Source organism: Sinocyclocheilus grahami, unplaced genomic scaffold (assembly GCF_001515645.1).
Source record: "Sinocyclocheilus grahami isolate Dianchi unplaced genomic scaffold, SAMN03320097.WGS_v1.1 scaffold847.1, whole genome shotgun sequence".
NCBI classification, from domain to species: domain Eukaryota; kingdom Metazoa; phylum Chordata; class Actinopteri; order Cypriniformes; family Cyprinidae; genus Sinocyclocheilus; species Sinocyclocheilus grahami.
The window spans coordinates 515,872-533,911 of NW_015506026.1; the positions used below are offsets into that span (position 1 = coordinate 515,872).

The following is an 18,040-nucleotide window of genomic DNA, read 5'->3' on the forward strand; positions in this document are numbered from 1 at the left end:
AACAGTTAGATTTGTGATATTCAGTAGACATTTGTGATATTTCAAAAAAACAAGAACAAAACAATTACAGGGTTCACAACCTGTTTAACTCTTTCCTCGCTATTGACGGAATTTTCCAGCTTTCCGTGTTTTCACTGTTGTACGGTAGGAGGCGCTATTATGCATCTTCTGAAGCAGTACTGAACGTCTGGATCAAAACTCGGCGAGGAAGAAGCCTTCAAAACGCCCGATTCATTTAGAAACGAAGCAAATGGCTGTCTTTACCACATATGATTTGTTAAAAAGCAGATCCATTCAGGACCGAAACATCGCAGTGTTGCTCTGAGACACAAATAATCTGCTCCGGCTTTGTTCGGAACTATTTTCATTGTCGAAACAGAAAAAAACTGAAACTATTAGGTCTAAAATGTAACTTACTCAACATTAACGTCTTGTTTGTTGAACTGTTGTATAAAACTAATATTACATTTGCGGTCGCTCTCACACACTGATATTTAAGAAAACGGCACTGATGCGTGTGATATATTGCTTAACTGTATCATATCTTATAAATATAAAAAACAAAACCCATACAGGGATATTTTTAGCTTTCATTACTTGAATTACAGGGTCATTCTGACTGCATTCGGATCGGCTTCTGAATGCTTTTGCACTCTCAAGATGTGTTTTTGTTTTTTGCAAAGTGAGTGACATACTCAATAAAATCAACTCGCACATCGCTCAAATTACGTCATTATCACCTATGATAAATATCACACACCCCTAGTTTTCTGGATGAGCCTTTGGTCATTGCTCATCCAGCGTTTTATTTCAAATTCAGTTGCAGATGAGAGCCTGTAAACTCACAGCGCTGATTTTCTTCCACTGTCGGTCTAACTCAGCCTTCTCGTTGGTTTCTTTAAAGCGACGAGTCTTTCGGCCCTCAGACATTTTGATGCCGTACTGGAAGGCAGCCCTACAAAAACACCATCATTACCATGATTAAAGTGAACACACAACCTCAAAGTGAACTCAGAAAGCAGTGTTACTTGGGAAGTGCCTCCTTCTTGTTCATGTAGTCGCTGTACTCCTCTTGCGTGTCGAAGTCCCAGCGGCCCAAAGGACCCTTCTTATTACCCTAGAGACAGACACACACGTGAACACGCCTGACCAGAGACACACAGAGACATTTCTCCATTACAACTCAGAATCACTCATGCCTGGTCCATCTTGCTGTAGTCCACCTCTTCATCACTGTCCACAGCCAGATCATCCATTCTACAAAACACAAGCAAACATGTCCAAAGTCAACATCATCAGCATCTTCAACTGTAGACGACAGAAGAAGACGCGGCGGCGTGACTCACGTGGCAGGGTAGCATTCGGCGTAACTGTTTGACATCCCAAAGAAATCCCCAAGATGCTTCTTCTCTTCACGTCTGCTTCCAGTGCTCACAGTTAAAGAAACAAATGCATTTAAGCAGCCATTTCATCATTTGAGATGCAACTTGAGGTCATTAATCTATACACTAAAGCTGCCCTTTAATAGTTGACTAATTGTGAGTTAGTGACCAAAATTTTGTTAGTCGGTTAGTCGCAGGAAAAATATCCAAGTGTTTGTGTGGAGTGTAGAAGCTGTTACAGTGGAAACAACTTAAAATACACCTTCATTTTTGCTCGTACAGATAAGAGTAATTCATCATTCGAAACTGTAAAGGATCTACTTTTATTTGTGTAGACTCACATCAGTGCTGGGGAAAGTTACTTTTAAAAGTAATGCATTACAATATTGTTTTACTCCCTAAAAAAGTAACACATTTCGTAACTTTTTATGGAAAGTTACTTTTTCTCATCTGGGCTGGGTTTGCCTGTTTGTTTTTAAAATAAAAAAAATTCAGTTTTGGTAAATTTAAAAGCCCTTTCACACCAAAAGTGAAATGAATGAGCCTCAGGCTGAAGGAAATGTAAATTCTGCCATTCTGGATTACATGAAGAATAGGACGCAGGAGAAGAAAGTTCAACACTCTTCAGCAAATAAAAAAATGAAACACAAATGTTAAGTCAGTTTTGCTCAGTGTGGTTGATTTGGCTCATTGAAGGTCAGCAGCAAAGACACTGGTTAATAAAACTGGATTAACACTGCGTCATATTCTGAGTTGTTATTGATTTTGAGGAATACTGAATCTGTTTTTGTGCGAGTGAGACGAGTAAATGCATGTTGACATTTAGTCTAAAACTACAGTAGTTTTGTGAAATAAAGAAAACAAAAGGATGCGCGTCTCAAAAATGAAACGAAACGCCGTGTACTTGCCTTACAGACATGAGAAAAATATCTATGCGTAGCTTGAAATGTCTACTTTAAAACAAACCAATTCAAATCACATACAAATACTTTCTGATTATGTAATCGGTATGAAAGGTGCATTTCTCTCTGAAGTCACGCCATCGTTAACGTCATCTCTGCAGCTCAGAAAACACTAGTTTATTAATGAGAAATTAAAATATCTCCTTGCTATCTTCTCCGACATATTTATAGTCATTACTTTTGCAGCAAGCTTTATGTGTGCACTTGAGCATGGAATAGGAGGATATTAAAGGCTTGTTATGGTTTAGTTCCTCCCTCAGCATATATTTGAGTAATTGCATTAATATAAAAATGCAATTAGTCGACCAATGGCTTAAATGAACGACTATTGGTCGACTAGAAAAACATTTAGTCATGCACAGCTCTACTATATACTATATGCAACAGTGTCTAAATCTGCAGCTGTGCAGTCTCGTGAAGGATATGCTTCCTGGCCCTGCAAATGAGCGGCTCCAGCAAACTTCTCATTGATCAGCTTGATCTGGTCCTTCACAGAGCCTGGACCTGAAAGAGACCATCACAGCACTGAAATATAGGACCGGACTTTATCATTCCAATGCAGGTCTGACAGCATTGCTTTCAATACCTTTGTGATAAAGAAGTGTACCATTTAAGTATATTCCATGTGCACTTGTAGAGTACTTTAAATCGTACGTTTATTTTTTTTAATCTGTACATGCAGATAATATAATATTAATGAAATAAATGGCCACTCAAGTGTCCTTAAAGAGAGTTAACTTTCATGATTAAGTTTGGTTACACTTTATTTTCGGTGTCCTTGTTATACTGCAATTATACTACACTTAAGTACAGAGTAATATTAATTAACTACATGTACTTATTATATGGTTAGGGTTAGGATGAGGGTTAGTTGCATGTAATTATGCATAACTTATTGTTAATACTATAGTAAGCAAATGTAATGTGTAACAAGGGCACTGTAAAATAAAGTGTTGCCTTATGATTCTTAGTGCACTTTTCTGTACTTGCCAATTTTTTTTTAAAGGTACCTTTTAAGTCTGTTTTAATAATAATAATGCTTTAAAGACATTTATTTTTATATGTTGACTGACATATTAAAGCACATTTATTTTATTTTAAATGCACTAAATTGTAACTTAATCATTACAAATGTGTAATTACAAATATATTTAAACTTGACACGCCAACATTCAACAGAAATAACATTAAAGTATATTTTAGTTTACCATAAATGCTTGTCAGTGCATTCATCAGTTCACCATATTTCAAAGAAAACAGTAATTTTGAAATTACATATAAAGATGTACTTCTATCTGACTTAAGTGGGTCGAAAAAAGCACTCTAAAGCTCAGCTAATTGCATTTAAAATAAAATAAAATTTTATTTAATTGCAATTAACATGCAATAATGTTATTATATTATATATTGAACAAAATATCAAATAAAAAACTTAATTTTCCTTTGGACTACGGTTTCAGTAAACTATTTTCATGTAAAAACTGTGAGCATGAGAGCATGAGAAATAGGAAGACTAGGAACATTTACCTTTATCAATGTCCATGGCCTAAAGAGACAGAAATATTAGACAATAATTAGTAGTGATATACGTTTTGCACAAATAGTGAGAGGCAAAGAGAATCATTTTCTTTAAAGACAGAGACAGCGCTGATCAGCTGACCTCGTCATCAGCTCGGGGCTTCTCGAAGTAACTGTGTCGTCTTTTCTCTTCATCTCGATCTCGCTCTCTCTCTCTCTCCCGCTCCCTCTCTCGCTCTTTCTCTTTCTCCCTCTCTCGCTCACGGTAGCGCTCTTTCTCTTTGTCTCTGATGCTCTTAGAGGTGGAAGGTGTGTAGTCACCGATGTCGTCAAAGATGCTGCAAATGCACAGATGTTAGGAAGCTCGTGCTCAGATCATAAACTTTAGTTTGATTGCGTGTGAACTCACCTCAAGTCAGCCTCTGGCGCCTTCTTCTCATCCAGACGCCCTGAAAACAGAGAAAGCACTTCAGGTTCACTTTCACAAACACATGCACTAAGGATGTGCATGAGAATCGGACTAGTAAAGCACTATGAAACTACTTGGAAATTGATTTTTCTCCTTCATGCATTGTGATAGCCTTTATTTAGAAAGAATAATAAGATCACATTTTTTATCAGAATTTTTTCTCTTCTGACCAATGCAACCAATCTCTTGAGCGTCTCCTCTTTTGGAAGGTCACAGAAATGCGCTCTTGGATTTTTTTGCTATTGGAGCAAATGGGAACAAAAACAAAACAGGGTTTCTGTATTCAGTTGTGGCTCAGTGGTAGAGCATTGCGTTAGCAGCGCAAAAGGTTGTGCGTTCGATTCCCAGGGAACACACATACTGGTAAACATTGTATAGCCTGAATGCACTGTAAGTCGCTTTGGATAAAAGCGTCTGCTAAATGCATACATTATTACATTACATTAAATCATATTGGAAAACAAGAAAAAAAAATACTGAGCAAGTCATGGATTTTTTGAAGGTGCATGCTTTTATGAAGACTTCTGCTCTGATTTAAGACCTTTTTAAGGCCTTAATTTGTGGAAGAGCAAATCAAGACTTTTTAAGGTCCACAGTAGGGCTGTCAAAATGTCTGAAAAACTAAATTCGAATTTTGTACTTAAATATTATCAAAATTTGAATTATATTAGAATTTAAAATGCATAAATTCAGTTAGGGTGAAGAATAGCTTTTGGCTTCTCTTCTGAGGACACAAGAGGGCGCATCGAGCAAAATATTACCAATGCATGTTTATTCAAAGAATAAGATAACAAAAAAAGTGCATAAGGTTTAAAATAATGTTTATAAACCAATTATAATTAAGTTGCTTAAACAACTATAAACAAAACAGCATCATGTACTCAAAATCACACAGAGTACATTTTTCATTTAAAAACATGAGTTGCAGTGGGATGGGGAAAAAAAACCACCATAAAGTCTCGATATATGTTTTTTTCAAAGTTAAACTTGCATTATTTTTACATGGCTTTCTAAATATGCGGCTCTTTTGTGCGAGACGCGAGTGCAACGGTGATAGATGTCCCTCTAGAAAATGCGATAAATATACGTTCTGTGTGAATGGCTTGGTTTCAGATTTGATGTAAACAAGACCTTGTCCGCATTGATGTTCTCTTTTCCTGCAATATTTGTAATGAACAACGCAGCAGCGCCGCATCTAGTGGATTCAACTGGACAGCCAACAAAAACGCTGATCAGCTGACCTCGTCATCAGCTCGGGGCTTCTCGAAGTAACTGTGTCGTCTTTTCTCTTCATCTCGATCTCGCTCTCTCTCTCTCTCCCGCTCCCTCTCTCGCTCTTTCTCTTTCTCCCTCTCTCGCTCACGGTAGCGCTCTTTCTCTTTGTCTCTGATGCTCTTAGAGGTGGAAGGTGTGTAGTCACCGATGTCGTCAAAGATGCTGCAAATGCACAGATGTTAGGAAGCTCGTGCTCAGATCATAAACTTTAGTTTGATTGCGTGTGAACTCACCTCAAGTCAGCCTCTGGCGCCTTCTTCTCATCCAGACGCCCTCAAAACAGAGAAAGCACTTCAGTTTCACTTTCACAAACACATGCACTAAGGATGTGCATGAGAATCGGACTAGTAAAGCACTATGAAACTACTTGGAAATTGATTTTTCTCCTTCATGCATTGTGATAGCCTTTATTTAGAAAGACTAATAAGAATAATAAGATCACATTTTTTATCAGAATTTTTTCTCTTCTGACCAATGCAACCAATCTCTTGAGCGTCTCCTCTTTTGGAAGGTCACAGAAATGCGCTCTTGGATTTTTTTGCTATTGGAGCAAATGGGAACAAAAACAAAACAGGGTTTCTGTATTCAGTTGTGGCTCAGTGGTAGAGCATTGCGTTAGCAGCGCAAAAGGTTGTGCGTTCGATTCCCAGGGAACACACATACTGGTAAACATTGTATAGCCTGAATGCACTGTAAGTCGCTTTGGATAAAAGCGTCTGCTAAATGCATACATTATTACATTACATTAAATCATATTGGAAAACAAGAAAAAAAAATACTGAGCAAGTCATGGATTTTTTGAAGGTGCATGCTTTTATGAAGACTTCTGCTCTGATTTAAGACCTTTTTAAGGCCTTAATTTGTGGAAGAGCAAATCAAGACTTTTTAAGGTCCACAGTAGGGCTGTCAAAATGTCTGAAAAACTAAATTCGAATTTTGTACTTAAATATTATCAAAATTTGAATTATATTAGAATTTAAAATGCATAAATTCAGTTAGGGTGAAGAATAGCTTTTGGCTTCTCTTCTGAGGACACAAGAGGGCGCATCGAGCAAAATATTACCAATGCATGTTTATTCAAAGAATAAGATAACAAAAAAAGTGCATAAGGTTTAAAATAATGTTTATAAACCAATTATAATTAAGTTGCTTAAACAACTATAAACAAAACAGCATCATGTACTCAAAATCACACAGAGTACATTTTTCATTTAAAAACATGAGTTGCAGTGGGATGGGGAAAAAAAACCACCATAAAGTCTCGATATATGTTTTTTTCAAAGTTAAACTTGCATTATTTTTACATGGATTTCTAAATATGCGGCTCTTTTGTGCGAGACGCGAGTGCAACGGTGATAGATGTCCCTCTAGAAAATGCGATAAATATACGTTCTGTGTGAATGGCTTGGTTTCAGATTTGATGTAAACAAGACCTTGTCCGCATTGATGTTCTCTTTTCCTGCAATATTTGTAATGAACAACGCAGCAGCGCCGCATCTAGTGGATTCAACTGGACAGCCAACAAAAACATTATCATGCACCGACACCATCTCATGCGTCAATGATAAGGCTCCCTCCTTAACGCACACCTAAAATTCGGATTTTAAATTCGTAGAATATTTTTTGACACCCCAAGTCCACAGAAACCCTGTTAAATTTGTTGTGGCTTCTGTTCACCACTATACAAGTTTAACCAAGTATGACGACTTCCACTTCTGGAAACTCCAGAAATGTGAAAAGGTACATGGATTGTCGCCTCGTTTCAGTGATTTCAAGTGATGATAACTTACCAGGAATCTTGACTTAAACTTAAAGTACATCACTACAAAACTCAAAAGCTGCTCTCTAATGAACACGGTGCAGGAAAGAATACCTTTGTCCTTCTTCTTGAGTTTCTTGTTGCGGGTGCCCTGCCTCAGGTACGACAGGATCTGCGTCAGTTTGCTGATCACTATGTCATTGGTGGTGAGCGTCGTCTGAGCCTGAGGAACAAAAACACCAGACTTAAAAAATGATCTGAAGGAAATGTGAGCCTCAGCGGCTATCACAGCGTCCCTTTTCTTTTCAGATTGAAGCCTTGAATAACATCTAACTATAGCTAACATGACTTGTTTCAAACTTGCATTGAGATTTCTGATTTGAAATCAGAGGGTTCATAAACAAATCCGATTGAGTTCATTCATTAAAAATCATGTTCATTAAAAATCATGTTGATTATTATTACTGCAATGTCCTGATGCTCCATTTGAAGCTTAAAAATGTTGCATTTGCAACTTTCATGATGAGAGAATATTTAAAAAAGTCTTCATTTGTGTCGAAGATGAACAAAAGTCTTACGGGTTTTGAATGACGCGAGTCAAAATCTGCTGAGGGGTTTTAAAAAGTGATTTTTCACTATTATTTACAACAGAATCTGCACGGGTTTAAATAAGATATTTTTGTTGTAAGAGACAATAAAAACAACATTGTGCATCAAAACTTGACTTTCAAAAGTCCACAAATCTGCGACAGCTGAATCAATGTAACATTTGGACAAGCCAAAATAAATGTATGGTAATTATTTACATGATTTTTTGTTTAATTACCCCTTTGCAGATTTGAGCCATATGTTAACTATGATGTTTATGCATCTATGAGAGAAGAACAAGAGAGTAAAACAGGCATGTTGGTGCAGTAGTCTCATTTATCCTCAAAATACTACAGCTTATGAAGACATTACAGTGACAAAGGAATTATTCACCCAAAAATGAAAACGTAAAACGTAAAGTCAAGGTTTGTGCTCGTGTGTTTGGTCTCTGTACCTCCATGGTGGGGCAGTCGGCTTTGCTGCGGATGAGAGTGGTTGGGATGTCCGTGTCTGCATACTCGTCTTCCAGGTCCACCACATACGCCATGCGGCCCGGCAGGAAAAGCTCGTTACGCTCCATCTGACGACCCTTGAACAGGATACGATAGATGTTCCGTCCTGAAGAGCACAACAACACACAGAACAGAAGACCATGAGCTTAAACATCACAGATTAAACTCATGCAACATCAAAAAGATGTTCAAGAGTTTGACCTTTCAAACTAGTTGTCAACAGGTATTTTTTACGAGCTCAAGCACGGATGATATTGAAACCCTACTGCATTTGTTTAAATTGTTCTGCCCTTAAACTGTAATTTTAACCGATAACCATTTGAGCTGGACAATATATTGAATACTGATAGGTGCTGCTTTCAGATATCGTCGAAAGTTACAATGCATTTTGCACAATGAAAATAAGAGATTCAGTGCCACACACATCCTGGAAAGTGAAGCCAGAACATTTCGATCTAGTGGCTGGCTGCAGAATAGGTCAGAAACCCCGCCCTCTCCATGTAACGAATGGGATGTGATCATAATAATCAAATTACACTCCAAATAAATTTTTCCCCAAAGATGTTTTCCATCGTTTTTGAGTAGTACTTATCACACTGATGAATGTTCAAGTGTTTGTTTTTCGAACAAGTTTGCTTTTAGTTAGTTATTTGATGCTATAAAAACGGGGTGTGATGTCATGATTGTGAGTTTGCGATTAGGTCTGCGGGAGTTTGAGCGGGACTTTAATACTGCAGCTCCACTTTACAATCACTACCGAGCAGACTCTGGTTCCAAATGAATCACTACTGCACAGACTCGTACTCCAAATGAATCACTAGTGCGCAGACTCCTACTCCAAATGAATCATTACTGCGCAGACTCGTACTCCGAATGAATCACTAGTGCGCAGACTCGTACTCCGAATGAATCACTAGTGCGCAGACTCGTACTCCAAATGAATCACTAGTGCGCAGACTCTGCTTCAAAATTAATCATTACTGTGCAGACGCTGGTTTCAAATGAATCACTACTGCGCAGACTCGTATGCCGAATGAATCATTACTGCGCAGACTCGTACTCCGAATGAATCACTAGTGCGCAGACTCGTACTCCAAATGAATCACTAGTGCGCAGACTCTGCTTCAAAATTAATCATTACTGTGCAGACGCTGGTTTCAAATGAATCACTACTGCGCAGACTCGTACGCCGAATGAATCATTACTGCGCAGACTCGTACTCCGAATGAATCACTACTGCGCAGACTCTGCTTCAAAATGAATAATTACTGTGCAGATGCTGGTTCCAAATTAATCACTACTGCGCAGACTCTGGTTCCAAATGAATCACTACCGCGCAGACTCTGGTTCCAAATGAATCACTACCACGCAGACTCTGCTTCAAAATTAATCATTACTGTGCAGACTCTGGTTCAAAATGAATCACTATCGCGCAGACTCTGGTTCAAAATGAATCACTACCGCGCAGACTCTGGTTCAAAATGAATCACTACCGCGCAGACTCTGGTTCAAAATGAATCACTACTGCACAGACGCTGGCTCCAAACAACTCATTATTGCACAGATGCAGACTCTGGCTCCAAATTAATCACTACTGCACAGACTCTAGTGCCAGATGACAACATCCATACTGGGATGTTTTGTTTCTTCGTCGCATCATCCATCTTTTTTTTACAGTATATGCACAATACAGACAACTTCGTTGATTATAACAGGCGTTTTTGCAAGAGTGCAAAGCTCAGTGACAGCTTCAGTGACTATAAAGATGTAAGTCTTTAACTATAAAGACTACTATTGATTTCTCCATTTATAACCCATTCACAATTTAAATAAAACTTTAGTAACACATTAGAAGAGGGAACACATTCACTAGAGTTTTCTCTGAACAAACTCCTAATTTGCTGCTTATTAATAGTTAGTAAGGTAGTTGTTAGTTTAGTAATGGGGTCGGATTAAGGGATCTAAAATACAGTCATGCAGAGTAAGCCATTAATTTGTGCTTTATAAGTACCAATAAACAGCCAATATGCTAGTAATATGCATGCAAGTTAATAGTGAAAATTGGTCCTTAAACTAAAGTGTTACCAAAACTTTCATTTTTTTCCATGCAACTGCCTACACACTGTAAAGTTTCTGGAAAGGCAACAGTATTTACATGCAGGACTGAATAAAAAAAAATGCAATGTTTGACAGTGATAACCAGAGCAATGGATGGGACAAAATAAACTGACACTGTCTGCCAAAATTGATTTATGCATTTTTGAGATATAGCACCCGGCCTGTTAACGGCATTTATAACCTCACACAGTCTTAAAACACACACTGAGATGCTGATGATTCCCTCTGATGAATCACATCCTCTTGATAATCACTGAACTCACCCAGACGCGTCTTGAACTCAATCTTCTGCTCTGGATCTTCATCTTTCCTGTCAAACACAAACATGTTGAAAGACATCCGGAACTGGATTAAACGAACACATACGATTTTCTGAAACATACTTGACTTCCTTCTGCACTTTCTCAATCATGTCCTCCTCTTCCCGCTCCTTATTAGTGATTTCGGCTCTGACCTGAAATCGAAACACTAGAGTAAACACAAGCCAGTGTGTGGCAGCTGTATGATTACCGTACAGTGGCTGTGCTGTTGTACCTTCTGTAGCAGGGCGAAATCCAAACCCTTCACCAAGTGAGTGTGCTCCATATCACCCCCCAAGAACTTAGACTCCTGGATCAGCTGACGCCTTTTCTCTGCTGCCGATTTGTCCCTGTTCAACAAAAGAAAAACAACAACAAAATGCACGTTTAAATCCACACAAACCACATTGAGGAGCATGAAACACACCGCCTCTGTTGACTGTGCTTTACTAATATTCCTGTGGTCAAAATAGCATACAGCTGCAATCCATGTTTCTCGTTTACTGCTGCATATTAGCACCACCTCACACGATTTCAGGAGTGATGCAAATAAAAATGAACTTCATTTGTCAAAGCAAAAGTCTGTAGACAGAAGTAGAAGTAGCTGCAGAAAAGGTAAGATAAGCCCTGGAACCAAATGATGCAAAATGAAAAATTTTATATTGCGAAATTACAGGAAACTGGACCAAAATAAATGTTGATAATGTATTAAATCAGCAATATTCTGCTAATGGGATAGCTTTTTTTTTTTGTAACGAAATTATAGAAATTAATACTTTTATTCAGCAAGGATGCTTTAAATCGGTCAGAAGTGATGATACAGACATTTATAGTGTCACAAAAGATTTCTATTTCAGTTAAATGCTGTTCTTCTGAACTTTCTATTCAAAGAAACCTGAAAAAATACTACTCAGCTGTTTTCAACATCATAATAATAATAATAAATGTTAGAATGATTTCTGAAGATCATGTGACACTGAAGACTGGAGAAATGATGCTGAAAATACAGCTTTGCATCACAGAAATAAATTATAATTTAACATATATTCAAGTAGAAAGCAATTATTTTAAATAGTAAAAATATTTCACAATATTACTGCTTTTGCTGTATTTTGGATCAAAGAAATGCAGGCTTGGTGAGCAGAAGAGAATTCTTTAAAAAACATTACCAGTCAAAGGTTTTAGAACAGTAAGATTTTTAGTGTAAAAAAAAACACACACCTTATAACTAGTTTGCAAAAAAAAAAAAAAAAAGAGGATCAAAGATGTAAGAAAGGACCCCTGATAATAAACCTAAAAGATGCGATAGGTGCCTACACACCTTTCCTACTGCCAATTTTCAGAAGATGATCATACATCAAAATATAGCTAATAATTCAATATAATGCTGCATTATGTACAGTAATTAAAAATAAATAAATAACTGATATTAAATAAAAGACACAAATGGCAGAGGACACTCACGCCTCCGCAGTGGGTCCCACGGCTCGATAGTTGGCCGTGGTGCTGATGAGCTCCGTCTCCTCGTAGTCTTTATTAACACCGTCACGTCTTTCTCGAGCACGGTCACGGTATTTCTCCGCCAGCTCGCGCTCTCGCTCCATCTCCTGCTGCCGCAGCTTAGCGTAGTAACTTCAGACAGAAGCGTAAAGAACGGAGAAAAACGATCAAAACCTCTTGTGTGTATTAACACATCATCTAATGACAGGAAAAAAACTCATTCTAAAATAACTGACCGATTTTGGCTTCACCAAACTTATTAGAAGTTCATGAAACGATGGAATTTTTACAAGAAAACCTCACATTTTAGTACAGAATTTAAAAAAAAATGTAATTGAAAAATGAAAAATTTAAAAATTCACAAGTTGAAAATATTCACGTGTCAACTTGGTCTGAAGTTTTTATTTATTTAACTTCATAAATTAACTTGACACAAGCGGGCATCTGAGGTGAACACAGTATAAACATCGCATTCTGTGTTGCATGCAAAGAAAAGCTGAAAAAGTTAAATAACACATTTATTAAACCAAAATCATCAATATGCATTTAGTGTGAATTTTTCTAGTTGCTGCAGTTTTCTCTTAATATGAGCATTGCTGCAAATTTAAAATGTGAAAAGGTAAAAGCCATTTGATTGGCACTGAATAAAGCTCGGAAAAGTGTAAATATGTGCAGAAGAGAGACAAAAGGAGCAGCATTGATGATTTATTCATCACTGTTCCTCGACTCACCTTTTTTTCTTACGCCTGCGAGCTGCAGGATCCTCATCCTCGTTATATTCCCGTGGCATCCTGGGAAATTTAAATGGACTTTTCAGACTGTTAGCATCATGCAGTGTGCATTAAGGGCTGCATAGACTAGTTGGGAAGTCGACTAGTCACCGCTGTCGAAAGCTATCGAGTATTTGAGTGTGAATTAACCAAAGTGAGCGCATAATGAACACAGAGTGGAATTGGACGGCAACACCTTCAAGCCTGCATCCCGGTCAACATGCTTGTTTTTCTTAATGCAACCAGACTATGTGAATCGTGTTATTATATTAGAAACACTTTAGTGTAACCGCTTGATTGTTTTGACTTTTGAAGACGAGGAGGATACTATTTCACAATACTGTTAACTGTTAAAATACATTTTGTTAATATGCATGCACATATTTTTCAAAGTTGGGGTTATAATGTTGCATGTCAATCTGTAACATGTTACGTGTTACATACAAAGTGACAATTCTTATTTTAATGTTTTTACATTACATTTAAGAGACGTAATTGTTGCAAACATTGGGCTATCAAATAACAAAGAATATCTCCTATGAACTATTCTTTTTCATGTCTTTTTTTTTAACATAAGCCACAACTCCTCAAGTAATTTGGGTATCGTTTTGAGAAGTAAGCGACCAGCAGAAACTAGTCTTATGATCAAAAGCAGAAAGATCTTAAACAAGTGTTCAAAAGCAGGTCATATAATACTCATGGTGGCGTGTTTTGGAGGGTGGAGCTGAGGACGGCGCAGATCTCGGGGTCATCAGAAGCCTCCTGAAGTCATCGTTGGTCAGCTTGGCTCTGAGGATCACAAACAGATGCTCGGTGAGGCACGAGAACAGATGAACGAAGAATGAAAATAGTAAAACCACTGGCACTTCAAGAATTCTAAGCTTTTAATGGACTGCCACACAAAAAAAGAACAAGAATAATAGTTATTATTAGAGAAAGAAGATTCTGTGGCATAATTAATGGCAGGTGTAAATGTGATTGTCATTTAGCATTTCCTTCTTCATGACCTCTGCTTATATATGACCCTGCAGCACAAAAGCAGTGTTAAGTCGCTGGGGGATATTTGTAGCAATAGCCAACAATACATTGTATGGGTCACAATTATACATTTCTCTTTTATGCCAAAAATCATTAGGATATTAAGTAAAGATCAAAATGTGATTGTCATTTAGCGTTTCCTTCTTCATGACCTCTGCTTATATGTGTCCCTGCAGCACAAAAGCAGTGTTGAGTCGCTGGGGGATATTTGTAGCAATAGCCAACAATACATTGTATGGGTCACAATTATACATTTCTCTTTTATGCCAAAAATCATTAGGATATTAAGTAAAGATCACTTTGTTTGCACCCTCAGATTCCAGATTTTCAAATAGTTGTATCTCGACTAAATATTGTGCTATCCTAACAAACCACACATCAATGGAAAGACTATTTAGCCTTCAGCCTTCAGATGATGTATGCATCTTAATTTCGAAAAAAATTGACCCTTATGACCAGTTTTGTGCTCCAGGGTCATATTTAATAAAGCTAAAGATTTGACACTCATATGTTCACTGCAGAAATCTAATTCACATCACTGGGTTTCTGCAGGGTTAATGCATTTTCATTTTAACTTATTAATACCAAATAAAGGAAATTTAGAGAATAAATTGAAGCATACATCAATGGAAAGACTATTTAGCCTTCAGCCTTCAGATGATGTATGCATCTTAATTTTGAAAAAAATTGACCCTTATGACCAGTTTTGTGCTCCAGGGTCATATTTAATAAAGCTAAAGATTTGACACTCATATGTTCACTGCAGAAATCTAATTCACATCACTGGGTTTCTGCAGGGTTAATGCATTTTAATGTTAACTTATTAATACCAAATAAAGGAAATTTAGAGAATAAATTGAAGGCTTGTTTAGCTGTGCTCCCAACCACCAGAACACAGAAATAACTTTACTCACGCTGCAAAAAAAAGTGATATTGTTCATCAGTATTTTCCTCGTTTTCCAGTGCAACGGTCTAAAGAATCTTAAATCACGGTGCATTTACTTAAGAAGCCAAATGTTTTCTGTGAAACTGATCACAGTGAAGTGAGTTTAAGATTAAGACAAGAACAAATATCTGCCAGCAGGCTAAAAACTAAATCTACTTCGTTTTCACTACGCATCGACATAACCTCACTTAAATTTCTTTACATTTTCAAAACATTTCACATTTGTATCTCAAGCAAATCCTTGAGATGTTTATACTGGAAAACAAAAATACAGAGGAAGATATATATATATATATATATATATTTTATTTTTTTGCAATGAATGCAACATTAAACGCCATGATATTCTGCTCTAATTTAAAACCTTTTCAAGGCTTTCAAATGCACACGGGTGAATTTTTAAGACCCGCAGACAATCTCTAGTTTAATCTGTGATTGTGAAGATTACTGAGATGAAGAGCACTCACTGCAGCGCTGAGCGGTGATCCTCCACCTCATGGCCATCCGGAGCCAGAGGATTGGAGTAAACATCGGCTGAAAGAACAGAGGACCAGCACACAGAAGACAGACATCAGTGATGAGGAGAAACATCACAAAGACAAAAGGGCTTGCTGTAAACATGACTTTATTGCAGTTTGACCTCGATCCTTGTCTTATGTTGTTAAATGATGAATCTTCCCACAACTTTACATTAGTTCAGAGAAGATTGTTAATGTCTGCTTTCACTGCTGCTAAAATAACTATTACACAGCAATGGTTCACTCCTGACGTGGATCTTAGAAGATCCTGGCTGCTGTCTTCTCATTATATTGTTGGTTTAGTACGCAGCACTGCAAGGATTAATGGGGCTAGAATACAACCGGTCACCTACAATCCTATCACTAGTTTCAGTGTTTATAACCATTTCTTACTATGTGTCAGTAAGTTGCTGTTTTTTAGCATGCGTGTTATTTTTTAGGATTACTGATAAACTACTGTCGTTTGATTTGTATTAGTTATTTATTTTAATTTTAGTTAAATTATGTCTGAATTTATTATGTCTGTATAGGTCTTTTATTAAGTTTTAGTTTGAGTTACTTTAACAAACTAAATGGAAATGAAATAATATATATATATTGATTTTATAAATGTGTATATATATATGTATGTGTGTGAGTTCTTTTTTTTTGGCTTCGTGTTATGTTAGAATCATTATTATACTCATACCTTTTGTTCTTTAATATTTTGAATTGTTTTTAGCTTTATTTTTTGTTTTTCATTTAAATGTTAAGTTTTGAAATTGTTGTTGCATGCATTTGTAATTTTTATTTAATTTCTTTATTTTTCAAATGTGTATAGGTAGTGTTTATAACGTTTCAGCTTTAGTTGTTTTAATGCTACACTTGATTGCTTCTGTTGTCCTCGTTTGGATAAAAGCGTCTAATAATAATAATAATAACAATCTGATCTAATCACACACTTTCTGAACACTTTATTAATCTGGGTCTCAGACGAGACGTCCCATTTCGTGTCTGCGTCAAATTAAATTTAGTGATTTTATATACATAGAAATCATAACAAGTGCATGTTTAGTGTCTTCTTCAATGTTTACAAATAACTTCTGTTCATAAAATGTCAAAATATGGGTGAAATGCTGTTCCGGCATTACAGATATATTCATGCAAAAATAAAACTGACCTGTACTTATTAAAATACATAAAAGAATAAGTGATAATACTAAATATTATTACATTTAAATGTTTATATTTTTCTATAACTTTACACAATCATGATAGAAATGTATGACAGCCATTATTAATGCCTGTATTTGTGTTCATGCATATTTCATTTGCACCAAAACAACGTTCTTGTTTATCTCACGTGTTTCTTTAACCTATCAATTCTACACAATATCTCTGAAGTCTACACACGATCACTCTGACGCGTCGTTTGAGCACGTTATTATTCAAACAGGCCTGCGTTTATAGAATATAACAGCACAGTCTCATATACTATCTTAGCCACACACAGCAGAAAGGTTTAATAAAGGATACTCACATTCAGGCATGATGAACTCGTACTTTATTGTTGACTACTGACGTCACACTTCCGCTTATTTCTATGTTTCCGGTCGCGTCAGCAACATTCATGTTGAACTGGATGTTGCGTAATCAAATTAAAGGGACAGTGCACCCAAAAATGAAAATTCTGTCATAAACAGTGTTGGGCTCGTTACTCCCAAAAATGTAATTTATTACTCATTACACCTTTCAGAAGTAATATTATTACTGTCTGGCAACGGTAATTAGTTACACTACTTTTCCTTCACGCCCCACAGAAGCTGTTATTGTGTTTCTTCCCAATAAAATTCTTCTAAAATGTTACCAACAGTATATTTCTGCCAAAAATCTACATTGGATGGCAGTCAGAAGTTGTTACAAACACTCAGTGGTGACTGTGTTGTATTAACTGTCAAGTGTAGCTTACCCATTTATGATTATATTTCACCAAGTATTTTATCAGAAGCGATCACATAAGTTCATAAGATGTTTAATTAGAGTAATATAATTTATATGGGGATCAGAGTAAAGTAATGCACATCTTACACGTCTGTGTTCAGATCAGCTTTTCTGACAAAATCAGTGTAATGGCAATATGTAAGCTTTTCCATATTCCAAGCTTCCCTGATGCACTACTGACTTCATGTGCCTGCGCGAGTCGTGAAAATCATGACAATAAATCTAGGAATTATTGATTTCAAATCAGTAGGGGTTGAGGCATCAGAAGTAACGAGCTGTTACACTACTAGTTCCTGCAAAAAGTAATATTATTACTGTAACTAGTTACTGCCCATAGTCACTAATTACTCACCCTCACCCATAAGACCTTCGTTCATCTTCGGATCCTTCATCTTTTCAGTATGAA

At 36.8% G+C, this 18,040-nt stretch overlaps 1 protein-coding gene across 1 annotated transcript; it reads right to left on the reverse strand.

Annotated features, from left to right (window-relative positions):
• Positions 1–816: 816 nt before the first annotated feature.
• Positions 817–17,251, reverse strand: ik (IK cytokine). The gene is made up of 18 exons (XM_016247660.1): positions 17,174–17,251; positions 15,604–15,670; positions 13,849–13,941; positions 13,114–13,173; positions 12,347–12,514; positions 11,118–11,232; positions 10,967–11,037; positions 10,847–10,893; positions 8,408–8,571; positions 7,480–7,588; positions 5,840–5,879; positions 5,573–5,768; positions 3,872–3,890; positions 2,770–2,848; positions 1,347–1,427; positions 1,200–1,257; positions 1,029–1,117; positions 817–955 (listed from the first exon to the last, which is right to left on the reverse strand). The coding sequence occupies exons 1-18, from the start codon at positions 17,181–17,183 to the stop codon at positions 817–819; spliced, it is 1,605 nt and encodes a 534-aa protein (XP_016103146.1). The 5' UTR covers positions 17,184–17,251.
• Positions 17,252–18,040: the final 789 nt, after the last annotated feature.